This window comes from Thermobia domestica, chromosome 12 (assembly GCF_964235325.1).
Source record: "Thermobia domestica chromosome 12, izTheDome1.hap1.1, whole genome shotgun sequence".
NCBI lineage: Eukaryota > Metazoa > Arthropoda > Insecta > Zygentoma > Lepismatidae > Thermobia > Thermobia domestica.
Genome location: NC_137465.1, coordinates 128,023,911 through 128,050,176, shown reverse-complemented (window position 1 = coordinate 128,050,176; position 26,266 = coordinate 128,023,911). Strand labels below are relative to the sequence as shown.

General features: G+C 36.1%; 1 protein-coding gene across 5 annotated transcripts in view; it reads left to right on the top strand.

The window, feature by feature from the left end:
- Positions 1-13,401: 13,401 nt before the first annotated feature.
- The window catches only part of LOC145666637 (transducin-like enhancer protein 4), a 355,168-nt gene continuing 342,303 nt past the window's right edge, over positions 13,402-26,266 (top strand). For 3 of the 5 annotated variants that reach the window (XM_081734089.1, XM_081734086.1, XM_081734085.1), the window contains exon 1: positions 13,403-14,591. In XM_081734089.1, coding sequence (XP_081590215.1) covers positions 14,526-14,591 — 66 coding nt within the window. In that variant the 5' untranslated portion in view covers positions 13,403-14,525. Of the gene's footprint in view, positions 14,592-26,266 lie in introns of all 5 variants that reach the window. The other 2 variants (XM_081734087.1, XM_081734084.1) reach the window with 2 other exon arrangements.

Genomic DNA, 26,266 nt, shown 5'->3' with positions numbered 1-26,266 from the left:
GAAACTGTACTCTCCAAAGCCCTTCATATACGTATTTCAAGCTAATTCTTTCAAATGTCAACCGTGTAGAAACTTTATTTCTATTTGTTTAAGCATACTTCACCTTAGGTGGTTAGGGTCCAAGGTTAGATAACAGCTCGCACCGTGTGGGCTTTGTGGTGGAGAAACATCGTGCTCGTGGATGTTTTTCTTGGGGTCCTCCCATTTCCTCTCAGTTTCTTCATTCCACCATTTCATTCATTTCTGATCATCACCGTCTCCTTCAGCCAACCCGGCAAAAGTATGGGACGTAAAATTCAAAGCTTTCAGTTCATTTTTTCTTTAAGTATACTATATTTGAAACCAATTATTCACATTGCCAGTACTAACTATACTAAACAACCAACATTAAGTTGAATTCATATCATTAGTTGAAAACTCTGAACAGTTTGCTACATGTAAGAAATACTGTTGAAAAAATTAATTAAGCAGTTAGCATTAAGAAATTAGTACTTCAATTCTCATTAAAGGTATGTGTGGCACGGATCCTGCTTGTAACTACATGTTTCATATAGCCGCGATTTTAAAAAAATCATAGTTTGTTTTCTACTGTGGAAACGTGTAAGACCTGTAAAACAAAACAAAATAAAAAGAAAGAAAAAAGATTCTATTTTCAAAATATTTACCCAGTTCTTTCATGGCTAAGTGATTAGTTCCCACGCTTTTGACGTGGGAGACCGGGTCCCAATTCCGGGCGGAAGCTCATGTGGTTCGAATCCAAGATTACCATGTACGGCCATGTCTCGTATAGGCTCATTGCTGAAAAGGGATGATAAATTCAAAATCCATCCATTCATCAAAATACTTACCATAAGTTCAAGTAAGACTCTACACTTTGCAGTCTATAAAAGAAAACCTTATGTGTTCTGCATAAATTGAATTTTCAGTACACAATATATACTGATTTTATTTTGATATGACTTCAGTCTTACCAGAAAATACAAAGTTACACATTTATGGAGACTGTTAAGAAAGTTAAGAAGGGTAGAAATTCATAAAAGAATAATCTTTTTTCTCCAGTACCCAAATAATAAACAATTTATTTTACACTATATTTACAAACTTTTAAATTTTATTTTACAAATTTTTCTTTTATTTTTTCCACTCTCTCTAGTCTCTCCCATTTTTCCACGCCTTCACTATAACCCAATCCTCCCCTTCATTTAAAAATATCCATCATTATTATCCACCACCCCCACCAATTCCACTATTGGTTTAACAATCAGTGGTACTTCTCTCTCTGGTGTTGATGTTGATGGTCCAGCATCCACTGCTACTTCTTCCGCAGGTGCTGATGATTGAACATCTACTGGTACTTCTTCTGCTGGTACTCGTACAACTACTGGAAAATAACTGATTTTTCTTTTTCTTCTCCTCCCTCATTTCATCATTTCTTCGTGCTTTCTTCTTTTCCTTAGCAACGTTATTCTTTTCTTCAATAGGCAATAATAGTTCATCAAATTTTGTAAACCATTCATCGTCAATAAATACTTTATTTGATGTTGCTGGTTGCTGTTGTGCCTCCATTTCTTCTGTAAATAAAGATGTTATTAATACAACATATCTTCATCAAAATAGTACAAGTTATATTTAGTGTTTTTTAAATGTACAATATATATATAGTTAATAGCAATAACACTTCGAAAGAAAATCAGTCACAAACTTCTGTTATTTTAACCACGTACGAGATTAAAATATCAGTTTCTTTACCGTACAAAACAATGTAATATCTGTATCGTGCAAAGCTTATGTACGAAACTGGGGGGTACTTCATCCAGTTCGAAGTGTTGGTAAAAGCACCACAAGAAAATTTGGCTGATATGCAGGACCTAGGTTTGATTCCGGATGGGAACTCATATGGCTCGGATTCTCGATAAATCTGCACGAAAAATGTATATGTACAATAGGGTGTATCGAAAAAAACTTTTTTTCGAAATCCGGTTACGGCTAGTGCGGATTTTTGGCCAAATGGCATCAATAAAACGTATAAAAAATTTCAACTCGATCAGACAACGCCTTCTGCTGCCGAGTAGAGCCCAAAAATTAGAAAAATCAACAAAAGATTCACTTTTCAACTGATTTTCCAAAAAATGTTTTTTAAATATTTTCTATATTTTTCGGTCTTTTAAATTATTGAAATAGCATTGGAAAAGAGAAATAAATACATAAAACAAATTTATTACGGTTATTTCTGTACACCACAAGCACAAAAACCTAGTTAATTATTTGTAAAAATGCACCGATTTTCTGGCGTATCGTACAATTAAATTTTAATATAAAATTATTGAAGTCTCTTGAATAACGAAGAAAACACTTTAGAGCTAAATTCTAAGAGCAGTAATAGTATAAATAATTTACTCCCAATGCCGTATGCATCTGCTTATCACACTAGATCACCTGCCGCCCACCTCTCCCCGAACGCCTCTTCTCTTGTACTTGCCCAGCTGAAAGGATCTGTCTTATCAGTCGGCAGTAGTCAACCAGCTGTGTCGAACGTGATTGTCGCTGCTTGAGTTATTTATTAGTGCTGTAGGAAATTTTAACTAAATAATTTGTTTTCGTGTGAAGTGCAGTATGTAGAAGTGAGAACAGTGTTTCAGTTGTGTTAAGTACTTCTTATTAGGAAGAGAGTGACAGATACGCTGACGTTATGGCGTCGACAAGTTTGTTACGGTCTGACGTTAGGAATAGCATTATTGGGACACCCAAGGAATTGGGTAGAACACAGCTACCAACCGTTGAAATGTATTGAGACAATACCTATGGGAGCGAGAAAAAAAAAATGAGAATTTCGGGATTCCGGAAAGAGCCTTCAACAAAGGGTTTATCTTCTATCGTCGCCAGGAAGATTGTAGAAAATTGAGATTACGCCTCAATCTTGTGGTTCTTTGATCTAGAAGAAAAGACCCTCTAGCAAGGTACTTTTCTTCCTTTTTCGCAGTTGCAGGCAAGAGGATCGGAACACTTACAAAAGGCTATATCAAATGAAATATTTTTGTCAGACTGTTGAAAATCAGCAATTCGTTTTGCAGAAGTTTGGAAACCGGACTTTGCTGAGCTTTGCAAGTCACGGACAATATTATGGTACTTCAATATCATTACAACAATCCTTCTGACACTGAAAATTGCATCGCCGCTGATTGAGGCGTAATCTCAATTTTCTACAATCTTCCTGGCGACGATAGAAGATAAATCCTTTGTTGAAGGCTCTTTCCGGGATCCCGAAATTCTCATTTTTTCTTCCCGCTCCCATAGGTATTGTCTCAATACATTTCAACAGTTGGTAGCTGTGCTCTACCCAATTCCTTGGGTGTCCCAATAAAGCTATTCCTAACGTCAGACCGTAACAAACTTGTCGATGCCATAACGTCAGCGTATCTGTCACTCTCTTCCTAATAAGAAGTACTAAACACAACTGAAACACTGTTCTCACTTCTACATACTGCACTTCACACGAAAACAAATTATTTAGTTAAAATTTCCTACAGCACTAATAAATAACTCAAGCAGCGACAATCACGTTCGACACAGCTGGTTGACTACTGCCGACTGATAAGACAGATCCTTTCAGCTGGGCAAGTACAAGAGAAGAGGCGTTCGGGGAGAGGTGGGCGGCAGGTGATCTAGTGTGATAAGCAGATGCATACGGCATTGGGAGCAAATTATTTATACTATTACTGCTCTTAGAATTTAGCTCTAAAGTGTTTTCTTCGTTATTCAAGATACTTCAATAATTTTATATTAAAATTTAATTGTACGATACGCCAGAAAATCGGTGCATTTTTACAAATAATTAACTAGATTTTTATGCTTATGGTGTACAGAAATAACCGTAATAAATTTGTTTTATGTATTTATTTCTCTTTTCCAATGCTATTTCAATAATTTAAAAGACCGAAAAATATAGGAAATATTTAAAAAATATTTTTGGAAAATCCGTTGAAAAGTGAATCTTTTGTTGATTTTTCTAATATTTGGGCTCTACTCGGCAGCAGAAGGCGTTGTCTGATCGAGTTGAAATTTTTTATACGTTTTATTGATGCCATTTGGCCAAAAATCCGCACTAGCCGTAACCGGATTTCGAAAAAAAGTTTTTTTCGATACACCCTAATGTACAATATACAGCATTACTGGTAAACGAAACGTTAAATTCAATCACCTGTACACAAGAGGTAAACCGATGTCAATCATCGCGGGTAAAAAGAGGCACTTACCTGTTCACAAGGAAACTGTGATCATTGAGGGGGAAGAGGGAGGGAAAAATGGAATCTTCCATTCACTCACAAATAAAGGAAATGATTGGCAAGTGTGTAGATGAATCATTCTGTCTATCCCCTGGTGGAGGTGGAGCTAAAAAGGTCTTCCCATGTTCAGCTGTGCAGAAGTGTGTGTGCGTGAGCATTTGCTATTGGGTCCCAGTTCAGAGAAAGCGCATGTAGTGGAAGGATGGCTGTATCTACGTTTCTGAAAAACGAACTTTTTTCACGTCTCGCACCGATAAGGATGAAAAATAAATAATTAAATATTCATTCCTTCTTCCCTTTTCTACACATCTTATTCCTGTTCACACAGAACAATTTTAACATATTTCCATTCAAGTTTCATAGGAATTTTCCCAAGTTCTCACTCAATGAGTGCTCTGTTAAGAGAAAAAAATCTGAGATTCCTACGGCATTTTTAACAGCGAGTAATCTATTACGAGCTTTTTAGTAGGACCACAATTAAAATTTGTTCGCATATTGAATTAAGGGGAAAAAAGCTTGTGGGAGCTAGGGATCGCGTTTAAAGTATTATAGCAGAGTTCTGATGGTCTGGGACACATTTTAATGTTATTATATCATAATTAAAAATTATTTTTCGATTAAAAAAGCGTACATTATCATGTTTCACATAGCAAAGAGGTCATTCAACCTTCCAGGGTCCACCTCAACCCCTTCTGTCGCCCGGGTAATAATTCCTCCCCTCCCAGGGACCTGCCCAGGGATACCGGGCCTACTGACATGAAAATACACAGCTGCAATAAATCAATTAATCAATCAAATTTGATAGATCCTATCCAGGTCTAGAATCACGTCTCATTCTACTATAATATTGCTAAATCTAATATAATATACTTAACCTTCATGACTTTGGAAGTTCGAATTATTTTTTCAATTCTTAGAAATGAAATAATAATAATAATAATAATAATAATAATAATAATAATAATAATAATAATAATAATAATAATAATAATAATAATAATAATAATAATAATAATAATAATAATGAATGGAATGGAACTGTCCCTACTTTAGTACAGTATTAAGTGTATTCTCCTAACGAAATCATAACTTAAGTAAAGTTTAATGTTATCGCTATTTTCCCACCATAAGAACTACTTCAATCTTTGTGATTTTGGCATAAAGTAGCAATTCATAAATAATAACATCTTTTTTCCTGACTGTTATTGTTATTATTATTCGAGTAAGAGAGTGAATTGAAGATAAAAACGGTCTGAAGATAACTGCAAGGAAACAGATACAATTTAAATTATTTTCTTTATTTCAAGTTCAAAATTGAAGAAATACGCGGGAGTCTAGTGGAAAATATGTGAACGTAATTAGCAAAAATGATAGTAATGATTAATCAAACTTGAAGTGCGAATGTATACATGATCACCGATGCTCTACTATCTGACTACTATACTTCAGAGAATCTGATAGTGCATTCGACCTAACAAGGTACAGTAAAACTGAAAACATGTATTTATAAAAGGGCTTACTTTTTACTTCTGAGTTTGTTAACTTAAGCTTTTCCTCTTTAAGTAGAGAGATAAAAAATAAAAGTGCTATCAGCAGTAGCGTACACAAGTGTTCGTCAAAGAGGGGTTCAAGTTCCCAAGTTCATATAATTCCAGGCAGGGGCGGATCAAAGGGAAGCTATAGGGGTTATAGCCCCCCTTGACGCTCAGGTATACACTGGATAAAATGGGCTTCAACCCTGTTTACACTGGATAAAGCGCCAAATTATGGTTTGCCCCGTCCCTTGATCATATCCTGGATCCGCCACTGATTCCAGGTGTTTGTATGTATAGGCCTATCTTAATATAGTAAACGTTTATTATGGCATGTTATCTTACTCAAGATGAGTTAAAATTACGAAACCAACTTCTGAACGAGGAACTTTTTTAGTATAGGGCCTACTTTTTAATCCCACAACAAAAGATCTTCCTTTCATTCCAGCAGTTACATGCGAAGAAAAACAATTTGTAATATCAAGGAATCAGATAATTTCACGTTTTTTAAAAATGCGTAATTTTATAACATGCAGCTATATGAATGTAAAGCAATGTCAATACACGAATATATGGTAAAATTATCATTTTTTAACAGTTGTAGTCGCATAAGTTTGAACACAGCCTTACAAACAAACACAGAAAATACATTTTCATAACAAAAAAATGCTGAGAGATTGTTAGTAATGCTAAAAGATTGATTTACACATTATTTGTAAGTCTGTTTGAAGTTAAAACCAGTGACGCATCTAACCGAGGCCGGGGGGGGGGGAGAGGGCTAGGCCTCCTAGGTCTCCAGTTTCTTGAGTGAACAATAATTTAAGCTACCATTTATATGTTTTTAGAAAGTTTATAATAAACACGCGTCCGTCACACCTATCGTAGTCTATGTTCTGGCTGCCCTCCCCCAGTTTTTACCTTCTAGATCCGCCACTGATTAAAACTAACCAAAATCAACAATATTACTATTAGCGTTTAACGGAATGGTGGAGGAAGGATGTCCAAAAACGAGACATATGCCAATTGGCAATTGATAGACCTTATGGATTTGAACAAATTGATGTCGGTGAGTGTAAATTCTCATGCGAGTCTTCGATAAAATACAGAATAACTGACATTTATGTCGCTAAAAATATGTCTTTCGTTGTCAATTGCAATTGGTATATTTTATTATGCGAGAACAAAGTGTTTATTTATTTATTTGCCTATTTGCAGTATATGTGAAATAGTAATGTACTATTACTATTATATGTGAATGTACTATTGTCTTTCTTCTCCTGATAGTGACACATATACGTACTTCTACCAGTGGCGCAATAGTCCTAAGAGTAACACACGTAATATACTACTTGTAACATAAATTTTTATTATGTTTGAAGTATATTGGTTATATAAATTTACATAAAATAATTTTACTAACTTCAATTTCTAGCTTTTACCAAAATAATACTTAATTTACATATACTTATTAGTTTAATGGGAGAAAACGTTTTCAAAAAAAAAGCAACTTACCGGATTAATATAGTGTTCAAACACCTTTCTCCCTCGGGGGCCACGGTGATTTAGTGGCAGAGCGTTCACCTCTGGTACATGGGGTCCGTGGTTCGATTCCAGCTCGGGCCAAGTGAGCTTTGTGTGTACAAACACCGTGTGCGTGGGTTTTCTCGGAGTTCTCTCGTCTCCTCCCACTTTCTTCATTCCACCGTCTCCTTCATTTATCATCATCACCGTCTCTTTTAGCGCAGCCGGCATAAATGTGGGACGTAAAACTTAAAGATTACATTTAATTTCTTCCCCTCTTTGATGGAACGTAAAATGGAGCCATAAAGCCCGTGAATGGCCGTGAAGTGGAATATTACCCATTCCGCCTGCAGTGCATCATTCAGTTCCTGTGACGAATTCGTGTCTCCAAAACGAATCACAATTCAATTATGTTCAGGTCCAGGGGCTGCTGGGCACTCCAAGAGATATGTTCAACTTCATTCTAATGTTCCTCAAGCCACACCACAACAGCTCTAGCTGTATGAGTGGGCGCATTACCTTCCTGGATTATTGCAACATTGACCGGAAAGAACATCTAGACTATAGGATGCAGATGTCTCCTAAAATGGCAACATGATCACAGACAGTGGAGCGACCGGTAAATCAGCATACAACTCCACTGGAAACGAGGATTTTGTGGCCTACAGCATTACAGAGCTTTCTCCATATGTCACGGCTGGGCGAAGACACTGCGGATCATACACGGGAAGTTGATTTTTTTGGGCGTCTACCACACATAAACATGGGCCATGGTTTGAAATAACTTGATCGATGACTCAGCCGAACATATCACACATTTCAGCTATTACCGGACCATTTTACATGCTCGCGGCACAATTGGCGTCATGCTAAATTGTTATGGTCACTTATCAGAGGTTCCTTCCGTTCAACGCGACCTCGTATGTTTATATAATTTAAATCGCGGATTGTGATTGTGGGACAGGTTATGGAATGTGTTGCTTAAGTTTCTCCATCACACACACTACAGTCCAACGATGGTTCTGAGCGACGCACTTTAACGCTCTGCAGGACCTGTCACTGAGGGAATTTTTCCGACCATATTCCACTTCGCCGATATTGTTTTGCCGGGAGTTTTGTAAGTTGTCATGACTTTGAGCCGTATCCCTCGCGACGCAACTACCGAACTTGCCAATTACCTCACGCTTATACTATATAACCGAGTGCCAACAATTTTCCTGTTTGGAAATCACGACAGGGACCCATTTTAGATTATCACCGTCTGCTCATTTCACTGCACACTGCCGTTCTACTGCTCCTCACATAGTACGGAGTTTGCCCTAACACACTACTCCAATAGCCCGGCGCTGCAGTCGCTGACTGAACGTTGCCGATCTGACGTGTTTTCAACTAAATACATTAAATTTACAAGTGTCTGATGTACTGCATGTTCAACACTGTAGACCTCTCGTGGCTATAAGCTTAGCGTACGTGCCTTTGATGCGAGAGACTCAGATTTGATTTTTTTTGGTAGGAGCTTATGTGGCTCGGATCCCATGTTAACTGTAGGTCCACGTCTTACATGCCTCGGTGCTTGCTGAAAGCGAGGCTAAATTCCAATCCATCAGATAAATTCAATACTTTGTACTTCATATCCTACGGTAATACTGTTCTGAACAACTTAGAAGTTAATTGGGTTGCATATCTTTCAGAGATTTTGTTCACAGAATCACTTAATATAGGATTGAAGGGCATCAGTGAAAATTTTAAAACAGTAGTTTTTAAATATAGATGAGCAGCTGACACGAACATATTCTTGACATTCTGTTTACCTCAAATAGAAAAATGAAATTGTATTCTTCTGAGAATTGCTTTTACAGCATCTAGTATCTATTATATAAGGAAAATTTTGGTATGGTTTGTAGATCGGCAAATGCACTCTCATCTGTTTGGTATTAAGAACCCCGAAAATACCCAAAGAAAATACTGTATGTTGTACACTTTAAGACTGTGTCCAACTCTCGGAATGCGATGGGATTTCTCTATACAATAACATGGCATATTTTTTCCAAAATATTATGAAAACTATTTATTTTATATATTTCGAAATTCGTCCAAATGTTTGTTAGTATTACTATTGCTTGTTCACTTTTACTTTTTCTTGCTAGAATAATATTAGAGCGCGCTAATTAAAAATTAATTTTCTTTCATTTAAACGCTGTTTAATTTATGGTCTTCATGTTGCAACAGCGCAGAACAGCAGATAGAAGGCTAACTAGGTAGGTTTCTTTCATTCTTTACCTCCCGCTAGATCACATGCGTGAACTTCGGATTGTCCCCGAAGACAAATAAACAGATGGGATGAGATTGACAGCAGATAAGAATAAAGTATGTTTTCTCTCTCTTCATAGATCATAAAGATTTCATTGATTCTACCTAAATATTTCCGCGAATAATTACCTGTAGTGGAGTATTGGAGCTAACAACTTACGAAAGTTTCAGAAAGTCTGTCTATGTTGCTTTCAAGTGAGGGATGTGTTCATCTTATAAAAATAATTTCGAACTCTATAGTGTAGAGTAAACTCGTTTATTTGTCACATCAACCGACAAAAGCTTGCATAGGGATTAAAGACGATTTACCCTGTTATGATGGATAGCGAACTTCAAATAATAATATATGTGTAAGAAGAAAACGACCGAGAATTCATTATTCAAAACTGCCAAAGAAAAAATCTCGCCAAGGATCTGTTCTTCAGAGATATTGGAGAGATTTCCTTCATTACATCATTTCATTCATTCTCATCATCACCGTCTCCTTTCGCCTAGTCGGCATAACTGTGGGACGTAAAACTCAAAGATTTCATTTCATTTCTAAATAATAAGCTAATGCATTCTACAGTGTTCTATTATTGGCTAATACCCCAATAATAGCGTACAGATTGATGATATAGCTTGAAATTGAATCAAGGACCTTTCGCACAAGAGACGAGGAATTTCCCCTATCTAAAAGACAGACAGCGTGCACGTAGTATCTAATGGTATTGGTAAGTAAATTCTTTACTTCGAAAATGAGGTAAGAGTTTATTTGCTTGTATTTTGGTGCAGATTTCACTTGTATACCGTGACAACACTCTCCATGAGTAGAAAGAAGTTTCAGTACTTTATGATAGACATTACCTGAGTATATTTTCATTTAACTCTCACAACAGACCATATCTTTATTAGTATACGAGTACTTAAATCAGTAGCGTAAACAGAATTTCATGAACGGAAGGTTCAATCTCCAAAGTTCATAACATTTCTGGTGATTTATAATTGTCTTAATATGGTATTACCAATACACTTACCTACATGACACAACATTGGCCACACGACGTCCTACGTTATGCCCTGTACGCTAAAGGAGTCAGAGATAAATACAAGGTGTAACAAAAAGGTACGGTAAAAAGTTTATATGACCATATGCCGGGAAATGCATCGTTACAGAGTTACGGCCATTGAGCAGCCTGACGGTGTGATATAATCACATTCTGGTCGCTCCTTAATATGACTCAATTTAAACCTCAATAACTCAGCCCCTAATTAAGCTAGGAAAATAATTTTGGTAGCAATGTGTTCTGAAGGATGAAGCTTTCCGCCGATATGCATTTTATGAGTGTACCCCCAAGGGGGAAGGAATGTCATTTCCAAAATCCTGATGCAAAAAACAAAAACACAAAAAATACGTAATTACCCTCCTCCGTCCGCTGTGGTACCCCCATATACATAAAATACATATCGGCGGAAAGCACCGTTCTTCAAGAATACATAGATACCATAATTGTCTTCCTAGCTCAATTAGAGACTGAGCTATTGAGGTTTAAATTGAGTCACATTAAGGAGTGACCAGAACGTGACTGTTTTAACCGTCAGGCAGCTCAATGTCCGTAACTCTGTAACGATTCATTTCCCGACATATGGTCATATAAACTTTTTTGCTTGTCTACCCATAAGGAATCCACCCCTGAAATTTTTGTTACACCCTGTATAGTAAGTGATTGTGGAAAAAAAAAATTGATGAAATGAGAAACAAGATAAGCTCAAGATAGCCCACGGACACGATATTGTTCGTCAGAAACTCACATATTCTGGAATCAAACTAGATACCTCTTACGCCAAAGATAAACACGTGAGCACTGGCGTAATATTGACGAGCGAGAATACGTATCTGTAGTGGAAATGTGATCAATATACTGTAATCGATGTTCTTACTGGTGTCTACATAATGTTTGTCATATTACTAACCAGATCCTTCGATTATAGTCAGCTTCATCTTTCCTAAAAGACAACAAAAAGTTAGACAGGGAAGCACCCCCGGGTCCGGACCCCCCAAAATATTCCTAACTCAATATACATTTGTATCCTTTCTTAATAAAACTAACAGTAAGAGTACAGAGAAATGATTCATGTAAGCAGAAACATTTGATTTTACACTTCATATGTACTCTTTCTCTTATAAAAAACAGTCTAGTTCTATATTTTTTTTCTAAACTTATAGGTGGAAGTATTTTACTTCAGGTGTAGAATAAAACCCGTTCAATACTACATAGACGTAGTGGCTTGTAATATTGGACCTTCCCTTCCAAAGCTTGGACGCCCTCAACAAAAAATTCTGGGTACGCGCCTAAGTTAGAATCTTCCGAAGACGTATATACAAAAAGAAATAAAATGATTTGGGTTACCTATGAGACAAGAGTTGAGCCTGTTTGTCTCGGAAGGGTGTTGTGAAAGCAAAGTCTCGTCTCGTCTCGTCTCGTGGGTAACTCTATTGAAGGATGTATTCAATAAACAGAAGCCAAAACTTCTTCCTCTCTGTTAGAAATAAGAAAATCGTCTTATTGCATGGAATTCTAACAGTCATTGGTAAAGTATTAGCGATGATAAAGGTAGAATCCGAAACCCTATAATCAAGCATAGTGATAAAAACTTGATCACATGAAAATATAATATTAGGTAATTTCCGTTATTTTTTTAAACGAAAAAATAATAAAGCTTCGTTCAGAGAAGTTCGTAGTTTTCTGCATGATTGACTTGCAAGTGAAAAAAAAAAGTTAAAAAAAATGAAGACTCGTTTTGACCACTAAAACCCTGTAACGATCTCGAAAGCATTAGATGTAACGTTATCATTAACCGTTCTGGCGGAGCCCGATGAAACAAAATAACAGCTTTGGGGAAATAGCTTTTCCTCCTACAGCATTTATATATACCAGGCAACTAAACTCGTAACTGAGGAGACGGCCCCCTCAATCCCTCCAACCCTGCGTCTGACCACGTCAGTGGCTGTGTGGCTGGCCCCCCACCCCACCCAAGCATCGCTTGCAATGCAATCTGGCGAGCCCCCACGACCCCTACAGCTGTTCTACATCGTCGCTACATTCTCTACACAGCCGAGCGAGCGAATACCCATCAGACGAACCTGCGTGCCTCCCTAATTATCTTCGTAACCTGAGTGGGATGGTCCCTCACCACTGTAGCCAAATAATGGCAGTTCGTTTGACGATGGGAAATGGTCGGCCGCAAGTGAGCTGACCAGCATCCCTTAAATACTAATAAGGGCAGTTGTTTTTACTTGCAGTTTGCTAATAGCAAAATCCAAGAAGAGAGGCTAGCACTAAAATTGTTCCGTGCAGAAACACGCAATTTCTTTCTTGGTTAAGACGCGGATGAAAGCACCGCAGTTGGCAGCCCTGAACCTCATCTAGTGAAGTTGCACTCCTGCTTTTTTTTCTCCTCTTTCCTCAATCTAGCATAGCACTTACATACAGTACTCCACGTGGAGTTGACGAGACCTGTCAAGACTGGTTGCTAGGCAACGCTGCGAAAAGACAGCAACGATTGGTCTAGAGAACCCTTGATTGGCATTACTTCGAAGAAGTCCCGCCTACAATTGATGAAATGATTACGAAAAGGTGGGGCAACCTCTTCCATTGGTGAAGTGGTCAAAAATACGGAATTTCATTGGCTAAAAGAATCTGATGAGCGTGTTTATGTTAAGTACTCCACGTGGAGTGCTTGTCTACATACTGCCGCGGCACGACGGTCGTGGGTTGATACTGGCAATCACACTAGGCTGATACGGCTGCCATATTTGGAAGGGAAAATCAGTGAAGAGTATTTGCTCTGGACTTTTGTTGTTGAAAGGGAGCGGGAGACGGGTGGCAGCCATTTTGAGTTTTTAGAGCATTGGAAAACAGCGTCCGTAGATCGAGTACGGAGTTTCGGGGGAAGGCATGTGAAGCAGCGTGTATGTGAAACGGATGGACGTGTGTGTGTGTGTGTCTGTTTTTGAGTTTGAGTTTCTGTCTGCTTAGTGCATGTGTGTGTGTGTGTGGCGCGAACAGTGGGGAGAGAAGCTGGTCAGAGGCTAGCCCTGTGGACAACGTCTCTCTCTTTCTCTCTCGCTCCTCAACAATCTCTCCTCCCCTCCCGGCCCCCTCATGGACTTCCCCCATGTGGCTGGCAGTTGCGGTTCTGGTAGGGGCCACATCGACGCTGCTTGGTGCAACACAATGCGCCGAGTCGCGAGAGAGTGAGTGAGGCAGTGAACGTTTCTGCCGCAGAGAGGACTCGGAAACACGCTTTTGTGTGCAAACGGTGATCGAAGCCAGTGCAAGGAAAGGAGTGGTGACAGAAGTACAGTGTGAAGGAAAGTTATAGTGTCTATAATTCCAAGAATAGTTAGTGAAAATAACAAAAATATAAGGAAAACCTTTTATCTGTGCTGTGCTTTCCAGGATCCGAAAGTAACTCCAAAGTGCTATCGAAGAAAGATCCGTGAGTGTAGGCTATTTTGGATTCGCAACGGAAAACCGTATCTTATATAAAATATATATATTTATTAAGAGAAATTATACATATATGTATATTTTTGTTTACTTGAATTAGAAGTTGTTTACCCAGAGTGGTACTTAACAGGGTGTCTGTAAAGTGTTGTTTTATGTAGTAGAGAGTGAAGTGTAGTGACCCTTTATTTTATCATTGCTCTTGAGAAAGTTTTTTTCCCTGTGAGCTGGAGGATTTTCACGTGTGGAAGCGTCTTGGTTTTGTGTATGGAGCGGTAGAGAACTATCTTTTTCTGCAGGCAGCGGCTTTTTCCCGTTGGAGGACCCAGGAGGAAGACCCATCGGCGCTGCGCACCCGGGGAAGTCGGAAAATGCGTTGCTGACATAAGATGTACCCAACGGGAATGAATGCGGCAGCAGCAGCAGCAGCGGCGGCGGCGGCGGCTCGTCACCCTGTAAGTAGATGCCCTTGTACATTTTTTTACCTACATAATTTACCCTTGTATGTTATATCATGTGTGTGTGGAGAGTGGTACTTGGTGTTTCAAAGCAAAACTTCATTCCATTTTGTTCAAAATCTTACGGATGCTGTAAGATGTTCGACCGTTGAAACTATAATTTTAACAAGCTTAAGTTAGGCGTAGTACTATAAACGGAATAGAAGAAAAATGCATTTCAAGAGGATTTCCGTCTGGCGAAGGGGTATGGATTAAATTTCACAGTGTATTCTTTTCTTTTTTTTTCCAAAATGTTAAAAGCGCGTTAAAATTATACACCACCATGTAAGGTTTTAAATGATAATATTGTTCTTATTTTGAGAGGTCCCTATTATTGAATAATGTATGTGGCAGTTGTAAGTCATATAATTTGGAGTGCTACGCAGTGATGAGTAAATTCTATTTCCTAAAATTTTAAACATTATTTTCAGTGGCAAATCTAACCCGGGGCCGGGAGGCCTAGACCCCTCAGATTTTTGAGTGGCAAAAATAAATGAAGCTATATTTTTGAAAGTTTATAGTAAAATTATGATATATCTATCATAATCTGGCTTCTGACTCCCCCCCGCTTCGTTTTTACCTTCTAGATGCGCCTCTTAATACTTTTCTGTAATTTTTACAATGATTTGAAGAAGATGTAAGGCCGCCATAAATATAGAGAAAAAAATAAGCTTCGGGAATGTAATTTTTATTTTAACTTATTATGTGTGTCTTTCATAATAAGCAGTACTTTCCATTTTTATTTATTTACTTTTTGTTACATTACGAATTGTTCGCATTTTAATATTTCCTATGTCACCGGTTGTGGAGAAAATTGCTGTTATTGTATTCTAACTTTTCCATGATTGGGATTATTCAAAATCATATTTTTTAAATTAATTTGAATTTATGATGAAGAAATTTTTGAATACTAGTAGCGGAAGGGGCCATGAAACTAATCGCATAGGCCTTCTTGTCTAATACAAAATATTGGCTCATGAGATGGCATGAATTTAATTTTCGAGTGTTATTATGGTTTTCGAAAATTTGCTGCCGAGGAGGGATTTTATTCAAAGCATTAAAAACATGATAAATAATTATTATTGAAGCACAACTAAAACACATCAAACATATTGCTTAGTATGAATGGAGATAAATAATTTGTATTATGTACACCTTCTAGTCACGATATTCTACAGACATTAGTGCTTATACGACTTTTTAAAAAGCAAAGCAAAGTATTTACTGTATGCAAGGGAGCTTTCAGTGACAATAACTAGTATTAAAATTATGTAATTAATTAAAAGCTAATTAATTTATAGAAAGCAATCTAACAAGCTCCTGAGGCACGTGTATTCGGTTAATGACCTATTTCGTGATTCTAGTAATGCTGTCAGGAATTAAACATTACAAGGAGCTGAGCTTAAATTTCGAACTATTTTGTAGGATTATAAAAAAATATATATTATTCATGTTTGTGATCGTGTGGTGTAATAATAATAATAATAATAATAATAATAATAATAATAATAATAATAATGTACTCAATTGCTAGGCTTACAGCGCCGAAAACAAACTTTTATTGTACTGCGAGGTTTGTAGGATAAGGCATCTATCCATTTCAATTAGTTAAAGGACTAACTAATTTATTTTCAACTTAAAAGTTTGTCCTGCGTTTTCAGAATTCAGATCAATGCAAAATTTCCAGTTTCAATAAAGATAGATCAAATTTTTGTAATATTTAATTAAATAAGCAATACAAATTGTTTCTCATTCATGGATTTTGACTTTATGTCTCTCTGTATATAATTGTTTGATGACTGTGTGACTTGTCATTTCTGCTTACTACATGTTAAAGAATGTGTTTCGTAAGGTTAAATTAGAACTTGTTTGAACCCAGTTGTAAGATGTCTCTTGTTTATTTTGTTCCCTACAGATTATTTAGCAAGTTAATCAATGTCTTTTACTCTTCTATTTCGTAAGGTACTCGCTCAGGGATATCCCGAGGATAGTTCTAGATAATTGGCTTTTTAAGAAAAAATATGCGATTTTTTTTCAAGATTGTGGTAGAACTTTATTCAAAACCAGAAAGAAGGCAGTACAATTTAGGAAAATTAATATACAGAAAGAAAATTTCGTTGTAGTTCCATACAGGCCCGTAGGCAGCCCAAAAATGTAGGGGGCGGTAAGTTTGGGGGGGCTATCCGACCATATTGTAGTTCATTTGCAAGCCTACCGTTAAAATTTTAGGGAGGGCAGAACAATTATGGGGAGCCGGTCCCCCTAAACCTCCCTGGATACGGGCCTGATTGTATATTTTTTTTATTTTCCTCTGAATCTATATTTTTTTTATTTTCCTCTCACGCGTGCTCAGCATGCACACAGTTGTTTTATAGACGGCTACTAGGAAAGCTATACATGAATAATGAAAGTAGCTTTTATAGTTATCTATGATCAGTCATTGATCACGGAACTCGAGTTGCGTGAATATACAAAAGGGTTAATGTGTTGTTATCAACTATACCTTGTTCATCGATAAAGAATTCAGAAATGCTATTGTGGTATAAACTTCATGGATTTTGACATTTCTTTCATTAATATAAATAAATAATTATGTAAAAACACATTAATGATTCGACATGTGTTTCTTGTAATCACAAACTTAAACTGTTGAAATCCAGTTATCTAGATTTGGACGAAAACTTATCAGTAGATTAAACTTGTCATAGTCGATAGCCGTATATTTGCTATAACACACAGACATTTTGACAGTTTGAGATTTAAAATTATCAGCTGGAAAATGTAAGAGAAAAAGAAATCAGTACAATAAAGAAGACAGTGAGAGCATGTGTCAAAATTGTCAAGCAGTAAATATAATTGAGTGATGCAACAGCGTATAAAGCTGGCTGGTAACTCCTGCTTCAGGATTAACTCATGACGCGGTGCATGGAAATGTCAGTATTTCCAGAATACTCGTGATGATATCTTATGTTAGTTTCGTGAGAAAAATGTAGGTGATTTATTATGTTCAAATTTGTACAACGTGGTCACATTGTGGAGATTAAGTGTAATTACTCGTTTCTTACGTAATGTAAAATAATCGCACTTGGTAACTTAACAGTTCGAGTCAGGAATACTAATTTATGGTGATGATAAAGTTGGAGCAATACATAGCAATTGAATAATAAACATTTTGGTATAGTAGTAGCGCGTGCCTTTTGGTCTCGGGTTCGATTTCTGGTGGGAGAACATGGGTCAGATTCCACCTGGAACTGTAGGTCCATACCATGGCCAATGTGCAATCGGAGCTCACTCGGGCCCAGGCCTATTATACTCAATGAGTGTCGTGTTCACTAGTTTCAGTGAGGCTCATACTTGTTCAGACTTGTACGCCACTGGAGTGTGGCTCAGTATGCTAAATAAGGCTCGCACTTACTGGCTCGTTTTTCGCGCTCACTAACCTTATTTGTGCTCGAGCGTGTTTGAACTAGGAATGCAGCTCACTATTCATGTATTTTGTTAGTGTGCACACGCGCTCCTTTCGGTTATTGAGATTGAGAGCAGCGTTCACGTGTTTGAATGGGACGCTAAGTAGTGTAATGAATTTCGTGTTTTTCCTGCGGCTTATGAAACCAGCATGAGTCTAAACTTGTGTGGGTTGCCTACAAGGTAAGCTGTTTCGTTACTATCGAGCAACAATAGAAGAAGTATGGTAATCGGGGAGGAAAAAGAGTTGAATTCGAGATTTCAACATATAGACACGTTTCGTAGTTCCTATATGCCGAAATACGAATTTTAAATGTGCCCGTTTGTCCGTTAGCTTAATAGTTTGAATATTAATGGTAGAGTTGAATCAATATATTATTTCGAAGTAATTGACCAAACAGTAGTATAATGGTGGTGTTCGTTTCCCTGTGAGTTATGTAACCACCACGATTGTGAACTTATGTGTGTTGCCTACAGTTTAGGTTTAAAAATACGAGATAACGAGAGAAGAAACTATAATAACCTTGGAAAAATCAAATTACAAATTTCAACCAATTTGCATGTTTCATAGTTAATACATGCGGAAAATTCTTTTTACGGAGGCAGGTGTTTTTTTTTTTCCGGTTTGTATCTAACTCAATAATTCGAGTCAAGATACTAATAGTGACGAAGGTGAATCAATATCAGATTAATAGAGTGACCTGGACTGTCTCTTAAGCATCTATCTTCCAAGAAATGTCATTTTCGTTAGCAATTGCGCTCGGTGCTGCACAACTTCATCCAGTATTATAGTAGGCTCAGTTGTATTCTTTTATTTTTTTCAGTTTGGTGTCTTTTCTTCAGTCAATACATATACATCGTAAATAAATGTGTGATAGTCTAGTGTGCTTTATTCAATACACAGTATTTTGTTCGACTTAGTGGTCGACAGTAATGTAAACCTTTTTTTTTTAAAAAAAAATCCTTATGGAAATGTTATACAATTAAGGGATATAAAATGGTGATTTCCGTTTTAACCGACTTTTTCGTTATCCGACCAGAGCCGATCCCATGGCTATTAGTTGTTTGGGAGTCTGCTGTAGCATTTGATCATGTTTTCCTAAAACTTACGTTGCCACGATGACTTTAGATTTATATGTTGCCTAGAGTTTATTTTATTATATTTTCGAACGACGATAGGAGAGAATGAAGTGCGGGAAACGTTTTTTAAAAAAAAAAAAAAAGTCGAATCCGAGTTTTCAACAGATTTATACGTTTCATAGCTCCTTCATGCCGTAAAGGGTATTTAAGTTCTTTTCAAACAATTTTCTCAAAAATGATGTGGGCGACTTTGTTCGCATTTCATAAATAAATATTCCATTAACAGCCTTACAATATAGTATAAGTAATTTCTCCTGAAAAAAAAAAATCCCATGAGATTATTTACTGTTGGGCTGAATTTATATTTTCGGAATCTTTTGTCAAAAACGACTCACGCTGTTTTCTTCATATTTTATAAGTACGTGCTTCAGTAATAACTACAGCATATGATGATTTAGTTTAAGAAATAGGAATTAGAAAGTTTAGTGCGGCGGTCTGTACCTTAAAAAAAAACACTGCCGTCATTTTTTGTGAATATCGTGTTTCCAATGTTCGCGGATAATCACTTGAAAATTTGAATATTATAATACATTTCAAAACATAAGCACGAAAAAGTAAATATGAAAAAAAAAGTAAACATGTAATGTACTCAGTGATTGTTATCCAAATTTTGTTTTTTTGAAAAACTCTCTAAATATTTTTAATGTGTTTTGGTAGTTCATTAAATCAGAAGAATACTTATTTATCTCAATAGCTTTGACTAGAAACAATATTTCCGGGAATAAAAGTCATACAATCAGTTGAACTATGCACATCAGTAATATAATTATTTTAATTTATCGATTCTGTTGTAATGGAAAGATTCCACTGTACTTCAATAAGACATTCAATGTGTAAAGCAATCTTATCAAAACAGCATTGAGACCTTGGCCTCATAATGACAAAAAAGAATAATTTATATCTATGCTGTTTATCGCCAAAAGCGTGTTATTCGTGTGATTAGACTTGTACTACTTTACATAGTACATAGTTCGAAGGAAAAAAAAAAACGAGAGTGACATTTAGTTACTTTGAGTGTAAGCTGACGAAATAATATTATCTTTTGCCATATGTTAATCCTGTTCCGTTTTAAAATTTAATATTAACTGTTTCATTCACGTTGTTCGTTATGTCATAAATAAACTGATTAAAAAAAAATTCTGTCAGACATTACATTTATTATTATTATTATTTTTAAATCTTTGCTATCATTGGGACAAATACTATTTTAGCTTCGCTTCAAGTTGAAACCGAATATATTGTAAGCGCAAAATGTGTTGCGGTACATTTGTGGTTAATTTTAAAGCGTTTTATAATGTAATGTGCAAAATCACATCAGTTTCGAAAAATCCGTGTAATGTACCTAAATGTGAGTGTGATAGTTATTGATTTATTTAATTTCCAGAGTTATTTGTTAAAATTTGTTACAGAGCAAATAGGTGTCTAGTCGTTCGTTGCTTGCACTATCCTTTGACAGTATATCCCTCATGTTGTTTATAATCAAATAGTCATGTTGAACACTATTCAAACTAACTCGAAATATGTTGGAAATGATGCATTATATTTCCTTAAGTAGCGAATTATTTTCTTTTATTACTGTTCTTATTTAACATACTTTATGGCTTATTAATTACCCTATGGTATTTATTAAGTATGATAGAGTGGTTTTCCATTATGTTAATACAGTCAAAGCTTTAGTTTGGCGGGTTAAAGAACGAACTTTGCGAAACTGTAGAGCACGAGTAATATATAGTAATTATTAATAGTTGGTTTCCAAAGCGAGATGACCTTTCATAATCGTCACATTCATAGAAAGTGATGAGCGATAGTTAATCATGGTCATGTTCATAATCCACATACTTACTGTTCGAATGAGTGGAGTTTATATTCCTTATTCATCTCCTGAGTCCGGAGAGTAGCTATGACAACTGGCCCTCTTGTCTTCTGGATGGCGGCAGTGAAATTTGTAGTTTTATGCCCCATCACTAGCGTCCTCAGCTTTTAAAATCGGGGGTGGGGTCGGATGAATGAAAATCAAAAGCCACTTTCCGACAAAAGTTATATATGTAGTATAGTTTCTTTAAATATATTTGATTAAAATCTGGGGGGACACGTCCCCCTGACACCCCCGCTAACGATGCCCATGGTCCCATGGTGCGCTTTGGGATAAACGAGACGGGGCGATTAATGAAAATTAATTATTGTGAAATGAGAATATTGAATCCGGGATCGTGCCAGGGACCCTTCGCACCAGTGGTGAGCATTGTACTTCTGAGTCACCATGCTCCCTGTGTAAGTTTATGGCATAATTCATGGATGTTGTACTTTCAGAACAATGGCCATCAGCTTGAAAATATCATCTAGTATTCAGTACGTTATTTTATGAATACTATTTTAAAAGAAAAGTTATTGTGTAAAGTTTGGAACTGTTCACATTATTTTATTCGTGAGTGAATTCATTTCAAAACCCTTGCAGTGAAACAACGTTTTAAAAAAGGAATATAAATTGAATTAAAATAAGACCAAGAATTGATGAGTGTGACAAATGAAGGAATGATAGTATGTGGCGCCGTTCAGCTTGTGATTCCATCTCCAGATCGCCCGTCGGTTTATTGTTGTTCGTATGCTTGAACACGCAAGAAAAATAAAAGGAGAGAAAAAATGAAGAACGAACATTGCAATAGCAAACAGAAAACAAAACAGCCTTTCTTTTGCTTGTACGCGAATGTGTTTTCTGCATTACCTCTAGCTATGTATTCGTTTGTATATGTGATACTTGCCGGTGACTTGTTCTCTCCCGCCCCTCCCTCTTCGTCATCGTTTTAATGTAGCCGGAAAAGCACTTGTTTGCATAATAATCTCTTCCTTTTCTTTTCATGTTACTGTTATGACTAATAAAAAGGCAGAATGCGAACAATGAAAAGAAGAAGAAGAAACCCTGTTTGCCGATTCTTTTCACAGACTCTTTCTTTCTCATCTTTTATGAGTACTATTCTTGTGCTCTGCAGTTATTCTTAAAAGTGGGAGTGGCAACTGTGGGCGTCGACTTGCTCCGCACATAATCACAGTGATTTGCGAGATAATCTTGTATCATATTAGAGACCTATTATCCACGGTTGGAGAAAGGAAAAAATTGAGTTCACGAAGGCCTCCCAACCCTGCCTACATGCCGTGACTTCCCCGGTTATTCCTTCCTGCAAGGTAAAAATGGTTGCTGTTGGTTTGAGCTTTTGAAGACTCCTACGGAAAGAAATTACGAGAATTAAGTCTTTAATGATGAACGCGGCAATTTGTGAGGTTTTTTTTCTTTTCTCGCTTTAAACTGCTTTTTCTTAGTGGTAGGTGGGTGGTTTTACTTCGTTTAGGCTGTGTACATGGTGACTCATTTCTAAATAAATAAATAAATAAATGATTAAAATCAAAATATACTTCTTTAGGGGCAACACAATAACAGAGTTCCTGCTATTGCTTTGTGTTGTTCCGCACCAGGGAGTCCGTTTGAAACGTGGTGCTTTCCAACAGAGAACATTCGAAAGAAACATTGCTCTGTAACCAAAGATCTAATTATGATATATATATTTAGCTCTACTTTCCTTAATGGCTCTCCTATTACTATTGGTTTGTCGCCTCCGATAGCGAAATATAATGTGGGTGGACTTGATTTAGTTGCAAGTGAATCCCAGTAAAGAAAATAGGTGTGGTAATTTAAAAAAAAAATGTACCGAAAAAAATACACGCACACTTTCGAGTGATGAAGAAGAAGAAAGTATGGTAATTGGGTGTGTGGAGAGCGGAAGAATTCTACATTTCAGCGAATATATAGTTTCATAAGCTCTGCATGCGGGAAAATTTATTTCTGAATGTGTGTCCATCGCAATGTATATACACTTTCCTACATGCTATACCATTCAACGTGTCCGAACCAGATTTTAAATTCTAGGTTTTTGTAAGATACTCCAGGCAAGGGAATTTCGAATTTTCTTTTATTCCCAGACTATAAGGGTAGTTCACCGAGGGTGAAAATAAATTTGCGAATTTCTCCAAAACCTGCTTTAACACTTTTGTTTATACAGTAATACTTTCGACTACCCGGCTCCTGACTATCCAGGCTCCGTACTATTTGGCCTAGTTTAAAAAAAGAAGTAATAAAATTAGGGATTTTAAAAAAAAATTTACTCTACTTGTAGGTAAAGATTTCATAAAAACGTGACTTTACCAGTGAGAAGCAGTTTCTCTCACTTTCTAGGACTTTCCTAAAAATAACAACCGTTAGTTTTCGACTCTTTTAGGCTTAGGCCTACCTTTCACATTTGTGTAATCATTTATCAATGAAGTGTATGTAAACCAGTTTCAAATGCATTTTTTTAAGAATTAGGGCTATGTTTTATGTTAATGTTTTGTATATTTTGAAAATGTATGCATCTAGGTAACAGTGAATACTGATCATGGTTTTATTTTCCTTGCAATTAAGTTAGTTATTAAATTAAAATTCTTGGTCTTCCTTTTTTTCTATGTATTTTTTTTTAAATCGTACGGTACAGTAGGGCCTCCATAATAAACATTTATACAGTACTGGCCTGTGCTGAAAAGTCAGAAAATGTGAAAATTGGTTTAAAAGGTGGGTTTTTAATGGTATGGATGGAGCTAGAAGCGAGTAAGTGTAGAATTCCGGTCTATCCGCCCTGTTCTTCCGCCTCATTAGTCCGGAGTCTACTGTATTTCATAAATTATTATTTTACTAATAGCCCTATAATATGGGCTTGGAATAAGTTCTTTGGCAACAGTCATTTTATTCATATTTCGTAGATAAATTTTTATAAACAACCTTGCAGTATGGCATGTCTTTTTCCTTAAAAAGAAAAATCAACAGGATAGTTTACGCCCGGGATGAGTTTTCTTATTATTTACTTCCTTTCAAAAAATACTCATACAGTTTTGTTCATTATTCATATGTAAATAGTCTGAGCGACATCGCATTCCGGAACTGGTGTGGTAAATAAATTTATGTAAGGGAAGTTCACTCAAAAGTGAAGTGGCCAACACCAGTAGTCGAAACGGAATTTCTTAACTAACGAGTATGGCTGTGTATATCATCAATATTGTGTATATCGAATGAAATTAGAAGGTCCAGATAGCGAAACGAAATTTTCAGTTGGATTGCAGCTGTACTTTCAGTTTTGTAGATTAAGATAAGCGCCTTAAAATGCAGAAAGGAATTATACAAATATTAGAATGGGCATTAAAGGGCATATCAGTGATTTTTTTCTTCAGTTTTTTGCTGGGAGAGAAAAGTGACTTTTGTAGTGAATGTCTTTTACCCCTAGACTTCTCAGTCTCAATTTGCAAACCTTGAATTAAATTGTGTATAAGTAAGCAACACCCTGTATATAAATCATAAACTTGCAGAATATAGTTGCAGAAGATGGGCTAATGGTGATCCATTAATAAATAATAATATCCTATAATAATAATAATAATAATAATAATAATAATAATAATAATAATAATAATAATAATAATAATAATAATAATAATAATAATAATAGTAATAATAATAATAATAAATTTGCCTATTTTGATGAGCTACTTTCTTTTTCACTACTTTCAATTAGTATTCCTGTTTGATAGAGTTGCAGGCACAGTATTAGGAATTCCTAAGTTTTGATTGTCTATTATTATTATTATTATTATTATTATTATTATTATTATTATTATTATTATTATTATTATTATTATTATTATTATTATTATTATTATTATTATTCAGCATAAAAGTTACTCAAAGCAGAGATTGAGATAGCTGAAATAAAAACTTCCGGAAGAAAAGAAGTTTCAGATGGACGGAGAGGAAGTGCATAAACTACTCATATAAGATTGAAGTTCATTTTGATTTATTTTCATGTAAGAATGTTAGGTTCGCAAAGATTAACAAGCCATTCCTCACCGAGTGAGAGAAAAGAAAAGTGCATTTTCCATATACAACATTGTATTGCGGCATGTAGTTCAATTCCACAAATTTTTCTTTAACTATACATAGCTTTCGTACTTTGAATTTGTTTGTGTATATTGCTGTGAAAGTTACTTAAATTATGTATTTGCTACAGAAATGCAGGAACAAAAGTTCGAAAAGTGCATTTATCATGTTGTATATAAACTAAAACTTGAGTAAATAACAATATCCAAAGATAATATTCTGTACCTTTCCCTCCCTACTTGTCTGGATAGTTTCTTTTGCTGCAGTGTAGAACATCTGATAGAAGCAATTCTGTGTGTTGTGTTTCTTTTCTTTCCGCTACAAGTTGATATGTATAGATAGGTATACAATATAAATGTATGTGTATATATATACTATTTTTTTTCTTTCGTTCTGTTGGTGTCTGCTTTCTGCTTGGCGATTATGGTAGCTAAACAGTAGATTTACACGAGGCACATGTGTTTTCCTTCTGCTTAGCGCTTTTGATGTTTTCACCTTTTCAGAATGTATTTTTAGGAGATGTGTTTGTAAAGAAATGCTAGCAAAATAACTCCGATCCCACAGGGTTCTTCCACGCTGAAAGATAATCTAAACAGTTTTTTTTTTTTTTTTTAATGTGTGTGTTTTTCTCTTTGGTTGCGGTGATGTATGTGTATATGTGAGTGTATGTGTGTGTTTTCCCAAGAAGCAGTTAGATGTCTAACCCCATCTCATCATTTCGAATGTGTTATGTCTGTTCGCTCTTTCTCTTCTTCTTTCCCTTAACCCCCTTATTTTTTATTCTTTTTAAAAAACTTTTTATCTTTGTGTGTAAAAAGGCTGCTTTGGCTTTAGAAGCAAAAGGATAAAAAAAGAAATACCCACAGCAGTGTGTTTATTTTGGCGTTAGAACTGTTGGGCACAGATGGAGAAGAGAATATGTTTGATGAATTGACCTAAAAAAAAAAAAAAAAAAAAAAGCCTCCTTGGAATCCAAGCTGACAAACTCTTGAAAAAGTTACCACCACTGCAGCCCTAATACATACAAACACATATGTATATGTATGCATTACACAAACGTACGAAAATAGATGGC